At 30.5% G+C, this 23,396-nt stretch overlaps 1 protein-coding gene across 1 annotated transcript in view; it reads right to left on the bottom strand.

The window, feature by feature from the left end:
- The window catches only part of mfr (ferlin family C2 domain-containing myoferlin misfire), a 143,842-nt gene that overhangs the window by 43,064 nt on the left and 77,382 nt on the right, over nt 1-23,396 (bottom strand). Inside the window, exons 5-9 of the mRNA XM_077445072.1 lie at nt 10,683-10,939; nt 8,095-8,304; nt 4,250-4,439; nt 3,119-3,181; nt 2,838-2,922 (exon numbers count right to left, since the gene is read on the bottom strand). Of these exons, the coding sequence (XP_077301198.1) occupies nt 2,838-2,922; nt 3,119-3,181; nt 4,250-4,439; nt 8,095-8,304; nt 10,683-10,939 (805 nt within the window). The remainder of the gene's footprint in view (nt 1-2,837; nt 2,923-3,118; nt 3,182-4,249; nt 4,440-8,094; nt 8,305-10,682; nt 10,940-23,396) is intronic.

Consider the following 23,396-nt stretch of genomic DNA (forward strand, 5'->3'; position numbering starts at 1 on the left):
AAGTATATTTAACATGCTATTATATATGTATAAATATAACCGACTTGATTTTGCGTCTGTAATAAGAAAAATTTTGTCTGCAACAAATTAAATATCAAAATATACTTAATTTCACTATTTATAAACTATGGCCAATTGCTGAGTTGTGATTTTGGACTTTTTTTTTAATTTATACATATTATAATATTGCACTATATCATAATTTGTATAAAAACTAAACGAATTTATGACGATGGATGGTTTATTTAATTTTATACATACATAGGTACATAATATATGTCGAATGTTTTGTGCTGGGGCTATTTTGCGAAATGTTCAAATTCGCCGTAACGCGTGCATAGTAAATATAAAAAATGGGGGTCATGCTTTTGTAAAACACATACAATATGCTAGAATATACATATGTGCATATAATATAAATGTATCATCGAACAATGGTAATAATGTTATGTCATTTTAAAATATATAATAAATTGCTGGGTGCTGGAGTTTGCGTTTTTTGAATATATATATATATATATATATATATATATATATATATATATATATATATATATATATATATATATATATATATATATATATATATATGTGTAGATATATAATAATATAATATACAAATGTAAAATAGAAGCGTATATATATATCGAATATATCGAAATGAAATTGTAATACTCATATATGTACATATATAATATTTTTTGCGTGACAGTGGATGATGCAGTTGATGCGTTTTCCGACCTACCTGTTAACTGATTTTTTCCAGAAAGTTTAATATGGAACGGTTCAAGTGTGAAATTTCTATTACAATAAATGAAATTATGTATTATTGAACGACATTCGAGACTGTTGCTTGTTTAAATTCAACTTCAAAATAATATATCCCTTTGTAAATGGAGGAATTCTTACACTCTAGCTCTATGTGTGTATGTATAAGCCAATCCACACTATTTTGTGGTATAGATCTTACAAGCAGAACTACATGCATGACTATGATTTTAGTTGCTTTACATTTATGAGATATGAGTGCTTACAAAATGAGCGATTTTTACAGATTTTTGACTTTTGCAGTTTTTAACTCAAAATCTAGTAAATCTAGTTGCTGTGGCAAAAGTGAATGTTGAAATCATTAATCGAATGGTTTTTTGTATTGATTTTTGCTATTTATTGGTTTAAAATACTATATATTTAGCGAATTTTAAAAGTCAAAGGATACATTTTTCCCACACACTTCTTCCGTAATAGCATGAGCTTATTTCGCTGATTTTTCATTTAACCAAATTTACAGGAATTGGTTCTTCATCTCTATATTTACTTTATCTATGTACGTAGTAACAAAAGATGATTTTTTTATTATTATCAAAGCGCACTGATAAATGATTTTAAATTGAGTTAAAATATGCATTTGTATGCATCATGCAAAAGCGAGATGAAGAATGCAGAGAGCACCATTTCATCTCATAACTAGAAAATCTTATATTGAAATTTAAAATCATTTACCAATCGAATTAGTACATTGAGATATAGTAAAACTTCTCGAGTTCGAATTTTCTCATGATCACAAAACTTCATACATCGTTACTACATTCGTTAAAATATTGAAAGTGAAAACTACCCCTTGTTAACATAGTGAAATATAAAATCAGTCGAATGAATGCATGATAGTTCGAGAAAAAAATGTGTAAAAAATATATATATATATATATATATATATATTTGACTTTAAAAATTCGCTAGATAAATATATATGTACATACATATATACGTTTTTTAAGGCAATAAAAATGCACCCGAATATTGATTTCAATACTCACTTTTGGTACAGTAATACTAGATTTTGAATTAAAAACTGCAAGAGCCAAAATTTGTGTAAAAATTGCGCAAATTTGTAAACGCTCATATCTAATAAACGAGATCATTGTCATATTCGAATTAAGTGGTTTAAATTTAATAAATATTGATAATTTTCCACTCTGGTAAGTAAAAGACGTAAAAAAATTGGAGAGATCATCATATTGTCAAAAAATGTAGATTTAATTTTACAATAAGCACAAGTCTTTTGATAAAAGTGACAACTAATTTTTCTATTCTAGAAATTTAAAATACACATTATAATTAAACTACGAAAGGGCAAAATTACGTGTTTCAAACGAAATAAATAATAGCACCTATGCATAGATGATATGTATATAACTTTGAAAATTTTCATACTTTTCAATGTCCCCGATGAGGGACAATAAAACTTTCACCGAAATACTTGTACATATCAAGTAATACTTTCAGCCAAATAAGGACCACTCCAAAATATGTACATATCATATTTATTTACATACTTATAAAGTGTATGCTGAGATCGCAACAGCGACACTAACACCGTATAAATCAAAAAGCAATCGAATATTCATGACAATTCTTTGAAACACACTTAATATTGACTAACACTCGTTCGTATTACGGCACACTAAACAAACGCAAGTAGGCCAGAAACCGATCTGCAAAAAATGGCATGCCGATACATATGCACAATATGATATATATTTTTTTAATATAATGTAATTTATTTTGTAGTATATGAATGTACATATGTGTATTTTTCTTTTATATTTCATTTTCATTTATTTTATATTTTTTTTCTTTCTCTATTTCCAACATGTAAAATGGTAAATTTTTTCTTGACCGTAAAAATAAAATAAATAAATAAATAAATATATGTAGACAGAGAGAGAGAGAAGCACATTGGCATAAATAGTAAGCGGAAAGATGTATTTGGCATATAAATATAATTGGATGTAATGATTGAATTTTTGATTATAGTCTGGTTTGATGATATCGTTTACCTGGTTGGGCCCAGGCGGTGGCTACATCTAATTTAAAGCTGCCCAACATTTTGTTCGGTCTGAACATATTTCTAGCTTGCAGGACCTGCCGACACCCACATCCTCGTTAATTAAAACCTCGGACATTTTGCCATAATCATTTTTCGCCGTCGTTTGACGAATAAAAAGCTTCAACCCACCCTAAGTTGTACAAAACGTACGAAAATGTCGTTCCATGTAGGGGGTCGGGTGGGTTGTAGCTGTCTACTATCGCATTGAAATATGGAAACTGAAACACTTACCGAGAGGGTGATGATCTTGTCAAATAACATGATAGGAGGCATGTGAAAGTCGAATACAAAATACTGCAACAAAAGAATTTCACAAGTCAGGTTTTATCTCAAAAATATACTAAAGACGGATCAATATCAAGTCTTATTTGTTTGATTCTGATTTCTTGACATTTTTCATATCTCGAGAAAAATTTATTAATTTCTAAAAAAATCTCTAGAATATCTCTAATACGTTGCATGCACTTTCATTTTAGCATTTCTTCGTTTCCTATATAAGAAAGAGTATGGGCTTTACCCATATCTCTACCTTACTCCTTTCCTTTTGGGCATGCTTGGGTATGATTCCCTTGAACTTTGGAGAAACTTCTTATTAATTCGTTTTATTCTCCAGCTACTACGTGGTAATACGTCGTTGCAGGAACAGTTGGGACTTAATGTCTCTAATAATTATGTATGTGCGTGTTCGACATCATCATTTGATGATTGTAACACAGTTCGCACAGTTCTTTATCGAATGTCACCTATTCCAAGAGCTATCCGACTTCTCAATGAAATCGTTGCTATATATATATTATATATATATATATATATATATATATATTCTTCTTTTGCTTATTTAATTTAATTTCAAAAGAAGCTCCTAACTTATTTGACTTTTGACCTTTTATAAATTTCTAAATAAAATTTCCAGTGATCCTTCTACGAATCGAATCTTCTGTGTTCGAAGTTTCGACAGTTATTTTAATGGGTTTCAATACCACCATTAATATTTAAGCGCTTGAAACAAATTCTATACCTATCATCGATATTTATATCAATTAAAACCTTCTAGACTGATTTGAAAAATGAGAATAATACAAAAAGCCCTTTTCTTTACAAATTCTCATACAGTATGTGTAAATACATACATATGTATAGTAAGCTTTGTTCTTGGCAATCATACAAATAGAACAAAAATCGCCTTCTTATTGAAATTCATTGATAATTTGCACGATCTAAATTGAATGCAAAGCAGTCTTGGTTTCGACGATTAATAGATCGCTGATTGATTGCATGATTTCCAGAAACTGGCACAAATTGTCTAATTTACATAATCATACGTGTATTTAAATTAAAAACATTTAGTAACAGTTTACTCACCTCATTATAATATGGGCAATTTGTACTTTCCTTTACGCTGGTATATTTCTTTTGATCTCCGACTTGAATGCATACGATGGGATCCATATTCAATCCGGCTAACTGCCTCGCTTCCAAGATTGTTAAGCAAACTTGGAAGTCCTGAGCTTTAAGGTGAGATTGGCTGATAGTATGCATATTAGGAATAATTCTGCGAAAAAATAATGGTATATTAGAACTGATGTAAAATTCCGATAATACATAAAAACTGATACTTACAATATATTAATGATAATTTGTCAATATTTTATGTACATATGTCCGCTATGCTAATATATATTCTTAAATATAAGTCTACCAAATTTTCTATTCTAGTCTATGGTAGCCTAGACTATTGTAAAGACGCGCTCTGAAAGAGATTGGTGGCCAATGAAGGTATTTCTTAGAACTTTCATCCACCCAAACTTCGCTTGCTAGTCTATGTATGTGTTTGTATGTGTATACATATATGTATAGTATTGATAAATGAATGTTTGTTAGTTGGTCCGATATGTCAAATCTATAGTTTTTATTTTTAAAACGCAAATTTGGTACCGTGTGTTATTCGAGTCTGACTTTGAAAGGGGCCCGAGTTATTGGAAGGGATTTTTTTTTCAAGTTTATACGCAGGGCAATACGGCTACATTTAAACTCAATGAACTAATAAGAGTTTTCAGTAAAGTAATGTTACTTTATCACCTAGAATATCGATTTAATAATCAAGAAGGTGGGTGATCGTATATTTTCCGGGTACACTCAGGGTTTAACCTACATTTTCGCGGGGAAAACTTCATCCTAACGAAAGTATCTGTGTTTGTACATACGTACTGCAAATATGTATGTATTTATGTAGGCGTAAACCGAGAAAAGTTCATCAATCATGAAAGGAAATGGGACATTTTGCTAATGTGAGCGGTACGAGTGTATTTGTTTACAAGCTTTTTATCTCTGGAAATTTTGAAATATTGAAAGCTGTACGACGTGTCAAATTTAATAAAGAAATGGTCTTTTGAAATTCTTTAATTTTGGGGAAAAAAGTTGTACCGCGGCCATGTCATAAACTGACATGATGACACTTAAAAATACGTATTTTATAACTCGCTAAGTTGTAAAAGTAAACGGATGAAAGCTAAGTAAATAAATTTACACAGGCATCGAATTTTCAGTGTTTTTTTTTTACTTTTTTTTTTTAAATAAAATGAATCAAATTTATATTAAATTTCCAAATCGCCACACAATAAGCTTTTATTTGAAAAATCATTTTCAGAAAGTATGTACAATGGAAATGTTTTATGAAATTTATATTTTTTTACACCTTTTTGGCAATTCATTGAATCATATAAATATTTCCACTCCAGCTACTTTTACATGCATATAAATCAACGTCCTATATACATACATACATAGTATGTCAAATTTATGTATGTAAATGGAAATTTATTCCTAATTTGTTTATAAATAATACTATGTACATATATCAAGTTTAAGACCTTTAAATTTCGTCAAATTCGGAGCAATTCGTGACCTACATATATGTATGTTGATTTTAACTTAGCCTCCGTTGTAACGTTCAAAGTAAATGTATTCAATGTTTTAGTTTAGAGGAAATCTTTTAAAATGCAAAACAAATGCAAATTTCATTTGAACCGAAACGTACATTTTACAATTACATTCGTCAAAGTATGACAATTATATTGACATGTGTCAGAAAACGATATCAAGTATCTTCGTAACATATGTCATATGTACAAATGTAATGCATTGAAAATGCAATACTCGCGTTGTTATACGACGTCAAAAGCTTAACGACACGAGCTTTCATCTCGTAACGGAAAACGCGCTTGCAATATACTTACAGGAAAACTCGACGACGATATTTACTGAAGATAGGAAAAAGGGGGGTGGGTGGCAAAAAGGGGAGGACTGGGGGCTTAATTTTACCCTCTCTTCTTTTATTCATGCCGAAACTCACCATACTACTACACGCGTGTGAACTTTTCGATGGATGCCCTGAAATTTTCCTTGACAGTCCCCCCCCCCCTTTTTCTCTTTTCCACCATTTCCCAGCTTTTCGACTATGATGTAGAAATTCGAAGATAACGATTTTCTTTTACCATTTTTAGCGTACGCACAATTTAAACATAAAGCTGAATGTTTACAAATCTAAAAACCTTGAATCTTAAAATCTTGAAAATCCCACTAAATGGTTGAATTCAAATATAATATCCTGCTAAATGAATCCAATCGAGCATAAGAGTTTAACTTATGTTGTATTTCGTTTTCTAAAAAAACACTTTAGATTGCAAAGTTTTATGTATAATAGAACAATATACCAACACTATTCAGATTAATTTTTAAAACCGAATTTATTTAAATGGCATATTATTATCAATACCAGATGCTTTTTGAATTTATTAATGATCAACAACTCGACGAAAAAAACAACGTACTTCAAAATATTTAACCCATTTGAATGAAACTTTTGTCTATCAAATAACATCGCGATTTTGCAATTTCAACTGGCCGTCTCTTTCACTCGATTTTGATAGCTTCCGATTACATATATTCTGTAAGATTTCTCAAAGGATTGGGTGTATATAAATTAAAAACCGCTTTTCGGCACCTGAAAATCTACGTTTAAGAATAAATACTAGATCTTAAAATTCTATTAGAAATAAAAATAAATTCTATTACAAAAGATTGCTACTACGAAAGAAAGGATGCTAACATTTCCGGATAAGTTCTAACATTTCCGTAAATATCGTGCAATAATTTTTAGAAATAACTATTTAAACCTCAAAAGCTTATAATATCAGATAAAATAGTAAATTTGGATTGAGTAAATGTTAAAAATAATCACAGAATCACAATCTATAAGGCCAAGCTTTGGACAACGTGGCTAAGAACCTCTGGACTAAAGAGAAAATGAATCATGTATCCCTTTTCAAAGCCCTTCGCCCGTGAGCTGTTTCCAAAGTGAATACGTACTTAAGTACCCATCTGTTAATCACACTTAGGACGAGTAAATGTGTCCGCAAATTACAATTGAGATCCGTTTTGTATACCGAATATTACAACATTCTGGGAAAACCGTCATATACGTACGTGAAACACATATGCATGTATTTAAATAGTGCTAATAATGTGTCCTGCAATTATTCATATACGTACATATATAATATTAATACTCAACAATGTCGAGTTTTGTCTATAAGAAAATTTTCATACGTCTTAGACAATGAAAACTTGTAATAAAAAAATGCTAGGTTGTATTCGGCGAGGTTAATAAACTATACAAAAAGTTAATTGTGAAATGTATACATATTGTTTTCCAATTGTATTCTATAATTATAGTATCTAGTTTATATTTTACTTCATTTTATGAACCTGGTTTGTACAAAGTCTTTATGTATGTATAAATGTCTTTATGTATAATTCTTAAACTATGCAAGTTCACGATTTAATCCAAATCCAGCGTGGTAGGTTCATTGTTGCATAAAGCCTTTCGTGTATTATTATGCACTAAGTACAATTGGATGAAATGTATTTCAGCTTTCCATGCTAAATAAGTGTGCAAAAGGATGTATGTATGTACATATGTATGCTCGGTATGACGCGAGAGAGAAAAAGCGCAACGAATAGATAAGAGGCTTTTTCGACTACTTGCCAAAATAGTAATGTAATGATAGTAATAGTAGGCGTGTATGTTTGTAGCTAGAAAAGTACCCAAATGGTACCTAAAAAGTATAAAATGCCTGCAAATGAGATGGGTGGACGAAGCAATGGTATAGTGCAAGATAAAATGACAAAATTGTAAAAAAATATACCTTCGACGTTGATCGCATAGCGTTAAGAGGTTATGTGAAGCAGTTTGATGTGGATTATCAGTATCGACTTCCGGATCCGATTCCACTAATCTTGTCGATACAAACTTTACTTCGTCGCCTGTGCTGCTTCTGCAGTTCGAAGAAGATCTCTTTCCGAATTTCCAAATATCTTTGAAAGATTTAAATGGCGTTCGCTTGCTGTCGTTGCTTCTAAACGAAAATATTTATAATACATACATATATGAAATCATACATTTATGAAAACTTCCACTAGAAACGGGCAGTGCTATTCCTAAGCTACGTATGTATGATCTGTTCATACATACATACATACATCTGGCATAAACGAGTCGTGGTCGTATTGTGTCACCACAGTTTGATAGACGTTGCCTATCGTTGAAGCATAATTCATTTCCTGCGTGTCATGGGATTAAGTGTCGCGGGAATTGAAATGCCCTCTAATGTAAATATGTACGTATGCATCGAAGGAAATATGCATTTATATTTATGTGTATATACCTATGTATATATGTCAGTAATCGAGTAATGAGACCACCATAAAGCCTGATCCTATTATGGAATTGAAATATTTCTCCACTATGTATGTACGTCGTGGCGAATCCATTGATATAATGATTGATTAAACGCCAAACAAATACACAATAAAACAATATCATCATCATCGTCTACAGCCGCTCGCCATCCACTGCTGGATGAAGGCCTCTCCAACATGCTTGCACTCGTCTCTGTCCTGAGCTACTCTCATACATCTCACCGCATACATTTTCCTAATTTCGTCGACTCATTTTCCCTGCGGTCTTCCTTTTACCCTTTTGCATTCTCTCGGATACCATTCCAACACTTCCATACTTCCATTATCTATCTTTCATCCATTATTCTAGCCACCTGGCCCGCCCATTGCCATTTTAATCCCATTAGTCTATCCACTATGTCCAATCCCTTCTCACCCACGTGTTCCACTTCCTGTCTTTCCAATATAAATAATTATTTACTACTTCTACTATTTCAGCATCTAATGAGATGCTACATGTTTGTATGTATATATATATATATATATATATATATATATATATATATATATATATATATATATATATATATATATATATATATAAATGTATGTACATATTTGAAGCAGTTTCTAAGCGGCTTACTACATATGTACATATTTTCAATTCATAGTATTTTACGATTGAAAAGTTAATAATGACCGATTCGCAAACATTGAAGCATTTCAATTATTATCAGCAATGTAATTTTTGATAAGTTTTCGAATCTTCGATAGTAAATTTGAAAGTTTGAATGTATGATACCATATCATAAATAATATTTTTTATTATATGATATTGATATATGATATTGATATGTAATTAAGCTATCATTTTCTCATTATTATCCATTATTGTAATTAATTTCAAGCTGTTGACTTGTGGCTTTAAATTCAAAGAAAACTCTCTTGAATCGCGATCCTGGAAACGATAGGGATTTGGGTATAATTTTTTTAAGTAATTTAGAAACGGATTCATAGTAATAATGTGTAAATATAATTAATATTTAATAGTATATATATGTATGTACATACATTCAAAATACAATGAATGCATTTATTATTATTTTAAAACCGTATTCGAAAAAATGATCTAATTTATTGCTTCAACTTCAAATGATACGCCACTTTGCGGAAACGAAGACAGGAGAGTTTAATTTATTTTTATTTATGAAGTCAACGGTGCTTTACGAAAACTGAGTAATAAATATTTCATTTAAAAGTTATTCCAAAATAAATAAAACGATTGTTCAAACGAATCATTCATTTAATTCTGTCGTCGCTATAAATGTCGTCGCTTCGGTATTGATTGGAAGGAATCATTGAAACCTAAGCGGCCATTAAAAAACTACACATAAAAAAATCTTCCGACTAGAATTTTATAAGATCCTGAGTTCACAAGTAATTTCATTCAATAAATTTGAAGGTAACTATCCATTAGATACTTACTTCGAAAGAAAAAATAATCGATTGATCTTATAGTAAGAATTAAATAATTCGAAGGTATCAGTTACTTTCTTTGAAACATTCTTTGAAAATTTATGAATTATCCAATGCTAAATTACAAAATTATAATACTTTGTTTTAAATAAAATTAAGCGAATCAATGAACCATATATTGTATTGGAAAGCGTTGAAAAACCTTAAAACATTTTGTTCTGTAGAACATAAAAATGATTGAACTTTTGAATATGTTATACATATATGTACATATATTATATATAGAATATTTCTGATTATTAGTAATAAATAAAATATGTAAGATTATTCAACATGTTTAGATAATCTTGTATATTTTAAAATATAAATATCATCAGCGAAAATATTATACACATATTAAGGAATTCATCAATCGATCATTCAATTATCCTTATTATGATTATACCCGCTAAGACTTTCATCTATTTTTCAAACAAACTATAAATTTGTATCATCGTCGAGTGAAATCTAATTCAGTTATGCAATTCCGAATACATATCTATCTCACAGATTCGAATCAAATTTATAAATAAAATCTCACCTGCTAGTTTTCGGAATAGCACCTTTAGAGGTAGACGGCGCATTTATATCGGCCAGTTTTTCTTCCTCCAATTTGTCAGTATTTTTCTTGGCATTTACCAGCAGCACCTCTTCCTCAGAAACTCGACTATCGTCGGACGACATATCGTCTTCGGATTGCTGTGTATCTGGCTCTGGCTGTGTTCTGCTGTGTTCTGGCCCCCTAAAAGAAGGACACATCTCGGGCGAAGTATACCGCACCTCCAGCGATGCTTCCCCCTGAGAACAAAAAAAAAAAAAATTAAACTATCTCGATAGATTACACAAAAGTGACCGTCTGGTAGCGAGTTAGCGACCGCGATTCATTCAATCATATCGAAGTTCATTTGTGAACCATATTCGATAGCACCAGACAATCGTTGGAAATGTACAAAATGAGTATATTGCAGCCAATGTACATACAATTTGGTCAAGGGCTATATAATCAAACACTCCAACAAGAATTCATGGAATTACACACGTCGTCTAATGCCGGTGGGATTCTGTGGATGGGTGGGTGGGTGATTAGGTGGTTGAGTAGTTGATTGTCAGAGAAGATGCGAAATCATAATCATCAAAACTTCGTTAGGTAATAGCAATATGAGAGTATTCATATTTAGTATATGTATAATAGAATATAGAATGCATATTTTATTTTCATTCTCTGAAAAATTGAAGCGTTGCAGTTAAGAAGGTTGTATTTTTAAAAGATACATTAGAAAATAAGATGCATGAGTTCGGTGGTGCTTGAGTAGTATTAGGATGAATTTATATTTAAAAAGTTTAAAATATTTTAATTGAGAGTAAGTAACTTTTAATTATTAATACCATAAGAAGATTTACATTAGATTCGTCTTCGCTCTTCGCATCTTCGGCTTATTATCGATGTTAGTATAGTTCTATGAGTATAATCTATTATACGTATCTATATCTCTTGTTATTTTATATCATATTCATCTTATTTTGATGCTAATTCTTAAGCTTTAAATTAATTGAATGTCGTAATACGTATGAAAGTTCAATGAATTTATCTTATAGATAAACGTTGCAAAATTCCATTGTACTTGCAATATTTCTCGTACGTTAAAGAATTGTAAATAGGTTTTTGAGCTATTTTCCTATTATGCTGTACTATTAACATTATAATAATATAATATTATGATTACTAACAAAGTTAAATTAAAATTGTAAAATAGAAAATGATCAGTAGGTCAGTAGCTATTAAAATAGATATAAGATGTATTGTGAACATAATTTAGTAATAATAAAAAGCATTTAAAACAACAAAAAAATTGTACGTTAAATATCTAAATAACCATTGATAGTTAATACGTAATAGTTAATATCGCTGTAAAGAAAAGATTCTTTAACGTTTGAATATAGTGATTTTTTTTATTGTTATGCCTTAAATACAAACATTAAAAGAAGAGAACTTTATCAATACTATGGGGTGTAAAATAGATAATAATAATGGATATGTAAGTAGATATAAGAAAAGACTTCAGACTTGTTGCGAACATAATATTATACTTATGCATGAATCCGTTAATAAAAAGCTGTTCAAAATCAAAATCAAAATCAGCTAGTAAATATGTAAGTACTGACGACTTACTTGTTGTAAGTACGCACTTACCACTTACTTGTTGAAAGTAAGCACTTACGACTTACTTGTTGAAAGTAAGCACTTACGACTTTCTCATTTTACATAGTAAGTCTTAAGTCTTACTTATTGCAACTGGTAAGATCCGAATAATTAATGCCTTGAAAAACTTTTAAAGTTTCATTTCTGATTGACAACATCAATACGTTACATAATATGTATGTATGTATATGCATATGATCATAGGCAAGGATATAACGGTACACGTAGTTACCTAACTCACAGATTCTGGATGAAAATTTAATACATTTACAGATACATGTTCCGACGAATGGCGAAATTGAAATGTTAACCGTGTTTGGAATTCCGCGAATGAACGTCGTATGGACAACCACATATCGTGCTTCGAAACAAATGATCGATTTTTTTTATATTGAGATGGACACCAAAAACCTTTTCATAAAAACAACGAACCCAGCTACATAGTTATCAAAAACAACTGAGGTCGAAGCTAGACATATTTTGGATTATACATACGGTATACCAAATTCAGTGTTCAAAAATAAATCGACATGTAATCCTGAAATATTTTCAAAGTAAAATATTTATGTAGTACGAAAAAAAATGTTTTTTGCATGTACACGAGCCTGACATTTTTTCCAAAATATTTACTTTGAGAAAAAAATGCTTTATCATATGAAACTACAATGGATGTACATATGTAAATACATAAACATTTTCCACGGTTGAAAGTATAATTTACATCTAATGGAATATAAACTGATGCCCCGCACCGAATAATGGCAGCAACAGGTGGTTGAATGATGACATATAATTTATCTAAATAAGTAATACATATCTAAATTAATTTGTAGACAGTTTCCATCATACTTAGATACATATTGTCGCAGACGATTAAAATTAGATCAATTACGCAAAGTATTCAGATACAATTAAAAATATGTAATAGTTAGCTATGGGTATAAATTATCCGATTATTTAAAAAAAATTGAGTTCGTAGAATAAGTAGCCTGCCACAAGTCTTGGATATTGAGAAGTCTCAATTACACACTTGAAATGCCTGAGATTTCTATATCCATAGTACTGGTGGGCAAAATATCAGTTAGGATTAATAGATGAACTATATTGGCCAAAGGCCAGATTTCAATAGCTGCATAGAATATGAAAATACATTCGTATGTACATAGGTTCTAATAGAGAAATTCTCTTTTAAGACGTTGGGACACACTCTAAATATTAAATAAGGGTTATACATAGTCGTAATTGTGAGAATGTACAAGTAGAATAAACGCCACAGCGAAAAATTTCAATCTTCAAATTGCAAAGAGCAGACGATTGCCTATTATTAAATAAATACACGTGACCCAATTCCAATTTTCATCTATAAAATTCGAATTGAGACAAACGATAGAGACATATTTGTTGTATCATTATTTTTTTTGCTTTTATGAACAAGTTAATCTGAAATGTAAATAATATTATAATTTTTCCTACATATGAGTCTGTTTCTAAATTGACATGCGACATTTTATTTGTCTAAATAAATAAATGAAAACAAAGTTTACATACGAATAATCAAGCATGACTGAGGTTTTGATAATAATATAATATAAATCCGACATATTATATTGTATTATCCGACATTGTTTAACATATTTATGTGAAATATATTCGTACGAATATGAAAAAGGTATTTCATTGAATTTCCTTAATACTTTTCATATAATATATAATAAAAATGAACAGTCACATAAGCACAAATAAAGAGTTATAGACAAAAACTCCTCCAAGTATTTTTTTTAACAATATGTTCCTTACGAATTTAACAATACATATATAATACATATTAAAAATTCCCAAAAATGATTCAATAAAAAGGCTCAATGAACAAAAAACACCTTGATCATTTCATAGCACAATATTGAGAACACGATCCGAATGAAAAGTTCAAGTATGACATAAAATGCAATCTCATGCACAACTTTCCCAGTCCCACTATAGGGAATCTTATATGTATTTTCTCATAAAAATTCAAAACCAACTGATTCCACACGTAAAAGACACTGCTTTTACATTGCATATGTACGAATTCAGAAGTTTATCTTTATAACGTCGTACAGTCCTATCAAACAAAACTTGCGTTGCGATTTACACATCTGTCGTTAATATACATATGTACATATGTACATATACATATGTATAACATATAATTTGTAACTTTTTAAAGTTTCGATAATTCATCCGGAATAATATAACATATTAAATTAATGAATATCTATCCACTATTCAATATAAATACACGTATGTAAGTGTGGAAATGAAAATTTCGTATTCCGTACGAAACCTTAATACATTCATACATATGTATGCTAACTCAACTATAAATAGATCCAACCTTCTCGGATAGCTATAGATGTAATATTCAAAGCAATTAATTAGCAATAGAGCAATTCATTAGTCTCTAGAGATGCAGAAGCCGGAACCATAAATCTTATTCAGCGGATATTGTTTAACTTCGTTTTGCTGTTATAGAAGTGGAAAAAATGCGGAAAGTTTCGAATAAAACTATAAAGCACATAAATAATACGGTGATCGTATTCTTATTTTCAAAGCTATGTATGTACAAAATGAATATTAAAACTTAGCAATCAGTAGGTACTTAACATATGTATATATATGTACATATGATATTCATAATCCTCTAAATACGATATTACGGAATACGTCAAAAATTAACAAATTAGGAAGGTATTATTTTCAATGATTTCTCTGAATAAATTCATAAATAATAAGACTGATATGATAAAAATATACGAAAAACATATTGACAGGTTTCATTTCATACTTACGGAAAAAGAAAAATACGGGGATTTAAAAAATTAAAACAATTTCCTTACGTTACGAATTATTATCAGAGAGAAATAAATGTTCAGACAAAATATTAGTTTCGGATGTTATGTAATTTTTTTTAGTTAAATATCATTTCATTGTATAAAAATTCAACATCTTCACAAAAACACGTCGTCGTTCGTTTTCAATTGTGAGGCTTAATCTGGAAAATGTTATTTGAGAGACAACATCGGATTCTTGAGATCTTCAACCTTACCCTATTCGTTCAATGGGAATAATTTTATTTCAATATTCAAACTAACATTTTCTTATTCGAAAGAAAATATACAATTTCAAAAGTGTACTTGAGGTCGCAAAGTAATTCAATATTGCAAAATCCGTTTGAAATGCATTTTCCGAACTGACCCTATAAAATAAGCGTCACTGAAGTATGACGTAAGATTGAATAACAATTTCACCACAAAAATGAATTATATATACAAAAATGAAGAATATAAATATAATATCCGAAAGTGTTTTCAATTTGCAACATCTTTCAATACATCACACAGGATACGCCACAAAAATTAACCACAATTTGGAAAAGCACCTTCATTTAACATTTTTGGCGATTGTCAAAACCGGATTATTCCCAGAATAATATTCCATTATTTATAGATTTCACCAAGGAAGTTATTGGTGAAAAGTGATAATAATAATAGATGAACAAAAAACAGATTACCAAATAACAATTATTCCAAATAGTCAATAAATAGCATAAAAAACGTATTGTATGATAAGAATTTTAAATAGAAAATGTGTCAAACAGATAGGGATCACCAAGCTTATAACCATCATATAGTTTGTACATATATATTATAAGAGACCCGAGATGAATATGTAGTTGAAAATAAAATTGCTTTAATCACCCTTCCGGAAACGTGCACGATTCCAATTATACACACATTCGTAAAAAAAAGTTGAAAAAGAAAAAACATCGAATTATACAGGTTAGAATTTGAAGTGTAAAATTTTCGTTATACGTTTACGTCTGGAAAGTTCCCACGTGTTTTTCCAAAAGTAATAAGTTCACAAAATTTTCCCATACACAGTGTGAAAACTTGCATTTGGGGATTTCACAGCCATGGCGGCTCATAAAAGCAATCGTAAAAATTAATTCGTCTAAAATTCGTGTTTGTTAAGAATTTCAGACTACTAAAAAGTCACCGAATAAAAACACACCAAAAATGTCTGCGTGTGAAATGCGCGTAGAAAATTGTATCATACTTCCACCTGTGTAAATCAAATTTATTTGAAATTCCCCCCCATTCAATTGGACAACTATGCAGATATGCATATTCATCGGTCCTTTGTAAAAGTATGAATGTACAAATATTTGAAGGTAAATAAAGGAATGCACGTTCAGTCAAACGTGAATTTACAGGAAAAATGCATACGACATATTTTCATTTCGAACCCGAGTTTTTGACACTTTTTTTTCAACACATTCTACATCAAATTTAGAAAAAATATCTTTCGTCACAAATAAAAATTGCACATACTGTATATATATACATATATGAATAGGTATTAATGTTGATAATAATTGGTCGTAGAAGAAAAATAAAAGGAATCAAAAATATGCACATTTATCGGTACATATGCAAACCCCTATATTGTTATTTCGTACAATTAAAATATTGCATGCATTTCTGGAAAATATGTCCATATTTATGTACATACATATATACATTTATTTATTGAAAAATCGACAGACAACAAATGTAGAAATGCATGAAAATAAAGAAATGTACAAAATAATATTTCATTAATGACGTATGTATACATATATATGTTTATATGTATATATATTTATTCATAATGTGCAAAATTACAAATGCACATCGCTAGGTTTGTGTGTGAATTAACAAACATACAATGCTATTACGATAATCCTATGTTATATTATGTAAGTTTATAGTTTTATATACAAACTAAATACCTATACGAAAATATATTTAAAATATTATTCAATACTATGTACGTATGTACATATATGTATATTGTATGTATGTAGAAGGTCGCTGTTAAAAGAATTCTAAATTTTAAGATCTGAAATTTTGACTTTATTCTAAATGTATTCTAAACATACATACATATACATAAATAGGATTATTAATATCCGTAATTTGTTCATGCTTGAATTTTCTATCAGAGCGCATTAGTAACTTTTTAAAAAGACGTCACATTTTTTTGCAATATAATGTATGAAAGTTTTAATTGTAAGTTTTGTTCATTTTAATTTTCAGTTTAAGTTTCACCAACATTTGAATGGATTTTAAAAGTAAGAAATTTTCCTTACTGAAATCCATTCAAATGTCGATGAAAATTAAACTGAAAATTAAAATTAACAGAACTTACAAATTAACGTAAGTCAACTAGAGCAAAAATTTTGGGCCCGTGTCCCCCTTTTGAGTTAAATATTTTAATATGCCCCCTCCCCCCACCTCACTCGAGAGAAAAGTATATGTCGATAACATAATCCATTCCAGATATTATTCAAAGAAGCGTAGGACAATTTGAATACACAACCGTAGTAAACTTTCTCTTTGACGTCTTTTTCTCGAACAGGATTCTTTCAAGAATTTTATTTATTGCTAACTTTATTTTAAATAAACTTTATTCTGCCATAATTTTCCACCTGTAGGAATTGCCTTACCTGCATATGCCTTTGAGACGTCACAGCTTGTGCCTGATGCAAACTAGCAAGCTTGATAATGTTGGGTTGTAATGCTGTCAGCGGCAAACTAAGATCTCTTCTATTGGCAATATCAAGATGTCTACGAGCTTTTATAGGAGATAAATAGCTCCAGACTTAATCCAAATTCAACAAGATAAGATGTAGGAAATGCAATGGAAAGTATAGGTAAACTTACTGCGAAAATGAACTCGCCATTTCAGAGCTTATCCATAAATTATCTTTATTCAGTTTAAATACTAGCTACATAGAGCTGTCATATAACTTTAAAAATCTACAAAAAAGACTGCATAAAAACTAAATGGATCTATCACCCGATTTATAATATCAAAACGAACAATAACTCTGCTGAATATTTTTATTTTGACTGGCACCGCCATAATATACTTTTTAATATATATAAAACGAGTTGTATGTTTGTGGGTATATGGCGGACGCGTCAACCAGTATGGAGATTTCAAAAAAAAGTTTTGAATGCCAGGATATCTAATAAAATAAATACACGCAAACGAGGCGCATAACCAATCAGCATGAAGTGGTACACGTGGACTAAATTTTTGAAAATGTTTGACCAATTAGAGCAACCACAATAAATTCCGACCAATAGGTGCATTTTAAGGATCCGCTTTAAGCAGAGATGCGGCGTGACGACTGATCGTGTGGAAGAGACGTGGGGAAGTGAGGCGAGGGGGGGGGGGTGTAGATCATCTGAAATTGGCTCCTGATATTGAGCACCTGACTTGGAACGGGTGACATCAGCGTCAGATGCGCTGCACGGGAGTGTACACACACACACACACACACATATTCATTCATAATTTTGAACGGGTGAATGGTTTGGATTGGGGAGCATCGAAGGCCACAGTGCATACCAGTTTCTCTTTAAAAGTCGATTTTGTGCTTGTGCTTTGAAATGTTCTGAAAAGGCTGCTTAGAGCCTCAGAACATTATTAAAAACAGTATACCAAATTCACCGTTTCCACATCAAAAGCTGTAGATTTCCGCGGCGACCAAACAAACATTCGTCTTTATTCAGCGGAAGATAATAAACTCACGAGTCGTTAATCCAAGTGGCGTTTGACTTTAAAAAAATTCCTTATCGCGATCCGTCAGAAGAGCATCCCCTAATTCTGTGGCGGGGAGGAAAAGGCCGTACAGATTCTAACCCGCCACCCGCCCACCACCCGCGACCCACCCCCAGCATCACCCCAACCGATAAATAAGTGAGCGGGTCGGGCCGCCCCTTTGTTTGGGATGTTCCGCGGAGGCTTGAGGGGATGGGGGAGGCTGTGGTTTTGGGGAGGCATGACGTCATAGGATCCCTTACCCGAGTGCGGACACGAGATCAATTATGTGCTGAACCTGGCCCACAGCGGAGCTCTTTGAACTTATTGTGAACCGGAAGCAAAGCCTTGTAAATCTCGTAAGCGTTTATTTTTTTCCTTCTTCTTCTTCTTCGCATCCCTTCTTCTGGGTACATAATATGTACATACTTTCAAGTTGAGCTCATATTATCACGCATTTGACGCCACTGCTTTGTAAACATCGGTTACAGGCAATGGGATTTATTTAGCTTTGTGTGGGACGAATAACACGTTGTATTTCACCGTCGAATAAATAAACCTTTGAAATATGTATAGGTACATATGTATGATGTAATTGAAATCATTATATGTATATACATATGTAGATACGAGTGGGTTAAGCTAATTTGGATAATCTTTCACCCTAAGTAAACACTATTGAAATGCCGTTGAATGTAAACCAAACGAAATTTATTATAAATGTATGTACATATGTGTGCAATTGATGAGATAATACGTTTCTCTTATTACTTTTCGTAAAATGTTTGTTGGTTTCAGTGTATTCAAAGATACGCATATTCAATTGAAAAAATAATTATTTGTATGTTTTTCTAAGATGAGTCGTTTCTAAATTACGCTTAATTTCGTAAGATGTACGCTACAGTATAATCAAAGATGTATTGTTGAATTGAATAAGCATTCATTCGTATTTTATATCAATCTTTATAATTCACAAAGTGAACACTAATTGGAGTCGTCGTTATATTACAAATTATTATAAACTAATTATGTTATAATTAGATTCAATATTTTACAACGGAAATAATCCAAACAAATATAACTACAAGAACTGTTGAATTTTGAATTGTATATGTATACATTATTACAATATTATATAAGTGAGAAAAAAATTGTTTATTCAAAAGTATGTAGGTACAATTGTTTGTTGAATTTTTTTTCAAATAAACAATAATCTCAATTTACGCTTACTACAAATTTTACTATGATTTTATTTTTAAAAGAAATAAAAACGAGACTCCAATACATGCATTCACTTTTACATTAACGTACATTTCTATATAATTTTATAAGAAAAGTTTTCATTAAAACTTCACGCTCTCAAAAAAATTTAATTTTACATTGTTTCATTTATTTCACCGTTAATGACTTTGCTCGTTTGTTTATTTATACAAAAGTAAAACGAAATTTAATTCCAAGAGAAAACTCCTTTCAACGGCGTTTATCCTGAGGAATATATGTATGTAGATACATATACCTTGGAATTATTGAATAAATCAAAACAAAGGCGACCGTTCTACAAAACTAGCGCATTATTTATTCATACAATTGCTTAACATTTTATGTATATATATTTATAATAAAGAAGCGAACACACAACAGACAAGCAGCTACCGACACACTTTAAAATAAAATATTCACGGTGATCGTCGCACGTTGCGACAACTTTGACAGCGTGAGCTTTCATGCTAAATTAAAACACCGACAGAGAAAGCGAGAGTGTATATATGTACACCATAGCCGAAAAACATCGCCCACCCACCCCTCCTTTGTTCCAAAATAAGAATGAAATTCATTTAACAGCCTCCACACTTGTCTAAAATGGTGAATTGTACGAAAAGTATAACCATCTGTAATCGGCCTCGACTTTCGCTGCAAATTTGATACGCATACGTGGTGCGCTTTCGACAAATTCGCAAGCCATCAAACTTTCTCTATTTTTCCGAACACTAACCTTTCCAAGCTCCAAATAATATAAAATAAATCCCTAAAATTAATTTATAATACACCCATATATACTAACTTGAAAAAACTGCATTCCATAAATAATATTCCGTTTGTTACAGACAAAATGTATACATATAAATATATATGTAAATACATAAATACCCTTCAGGTATTAACACAGATTACCATAGACATTATTCGCCTTAAATTTTCGACTTTTAAAAGTCTTTAGTTCAAACTTATATTTAATACAAAATGTTTAAAATGTATTATGAAAATTTATACTAATTGTAAATAAATTTTTGCTTTTTTTCTGATTATGTTATATAAATATTAACATTAATATAAGATGACACTAACGAGATAAACAATGTGTTAAAGACAATGATCACTGGATCAGTAGATATTGAACAGACACAAGATGTATGTACATACATATTATAAACACAATGCAACCACTGTGGCTAATATGTAAATAAATAAATGAAATAAAACTATCGTCAATTCCAATGATGACCACAAAACAAATATACAAGATAAAGGTTATTCTGATTTTTTTTCATTCCACAAGCTATGTACATACAAATTTCTACATTTAAACACGTCTGCGCAAAATCAAGTATGGTCAAATATGTATATGATAATATTATACATATGAGCTTCAATTCGAATCTACGTAATTCAGATCGGTAGATCGGTACATATAAACAAACAAGCTTTCAATTGACACATTCAGTAGCTATGTAGATAGATACCTGCGTATATTTGTTATTCCAGAAACGTCTGAATTACGTATGTGTGAACGTCGACGGGCAAACAAAAGTGAAAATAAATGTACGACGCTTTTCTCCCGACTTTTTAAATGTGTCGAAAAAATCTCACACACGCTCCCACTCGGAAGTCGGGACTCGGCAATCCCGCGGGATTTCCCGCTTTTGCTATGCAAATGACCTCCCACCACCCCCCCCGCATAAATTCTCACCGTTCATATCGCGTGCAATCTAGACGAAGCACACTCTCGAAAGATTCATTGCAAAATCAATGTACATATAAATATATTATAAAAAAATGGGTTCATTCCGTTGTTCTCTCACTGAAAGTATGAACAAACATGTGTACTTGAACAGGTCGTCGGCTGACACATTACTGTTTGATTGGGCGTGTCGCACGTCTACCCTTATCTCGTCAACCCCAAGACAAATTGTGGCCTAATTTATAATGAATTAAATCTTAGTAACCTGCCTAAAACTTGGGCTATACGCGTAGTCCATAAAACACCAACTATCTATGTACGTGGAATAGAATAAGTTATTCAAAGTAGACAAAACGCTTCAGTAGACATGTCAACGAAACTACATATAATACATATGTAGTACTAACTCGATTCAATCCGTATTACAATCTACTTTTGAAATTAAATATGTATGTGTGAACTAATACGATGATAAATATTTACATGTTTGCGATTCAATTGAAATCTTAGTTTGATGAAGATGACCATACGTCTTTTATTTAATAGGTTTTTGAGCTCTTTTTCCTCTTATGCTGTATATATTAACATTGTAATAATATAATACTATGATTACTAACAAAATTAAATTAAAATTGTAAAATAGAAACTGATCACAGTGGCTATTAAAATAGATATAAGATGTACTGTTAACATAATTTCGTAATAATAAAAAGCATTTAAAAATCAAAATCAAATACGTCTTTCATTTAAGAGGACAGTCCTTTATTTCACTGCTCTGTCTTTTAGATTAATTTAAATTCTAAAATTGACCTTTTGCCCTTTATTTTGCAATACCGACTATCACTAAAAATATTTAAAGATGCAATTCATAAATTTTATCAAACCTGTATTGACTAGAAAATAAAAAAAAATACCGGAGCGGAGATTAATCAATATTTACCATGTTCGACTAACTATATTTGAATATAAACAATGATTTTTGTTGGTTTCTTTTTATTTGTGAGATATGAACGCTTAAAAACATTGCGCAATTTTTAAAGTTTTTTGGCTTTAGCTCAAAATCTAGTATTGCTAAGTCAAAAATGAGTATTGGAATCAATAGTCACATGTGTTTTCTATTGATTATCACTTTTGCTTTAATATACTTATATTTAATTATCTAGTGAATTTTAAAAGTCAAAAATATACATATTTTTACACGTTTTTTTCGTGATGTAATGATTTTTCTATCTAACTTTTCATTTTATCGTGTTAATAAATATTGGTTTTCTATCTCACCATTTAATTTATTTAAACGAACCAATTCAAGCGGTAAAATGTCTTTAAAATTTCAATAATGTGTAATAAATAAATTTAAAATTCTAAATTTTGTATGCTACTATTTTATAATATATGTATGTATGTACATATACTTCTAAAGCAGTTTTTCATATTATAAACTGATTATTTATATGTCCTTTATTTTC

This window comes from Arctopsyche grandis, chromosome 2 (assembly GCF_051622035.1).
Source record: "Arctopsyche grandis isolate Sample6627 chromosome 2, ASM5162203v2, whole genome shotgun sequence".
Lineage (NCBI taxonomy): Eukaryota > Metazoa > Arthropoda > Insecta > Trichoptera > Hydropsychidae > Arctopsyche > Arctopsyche grandis.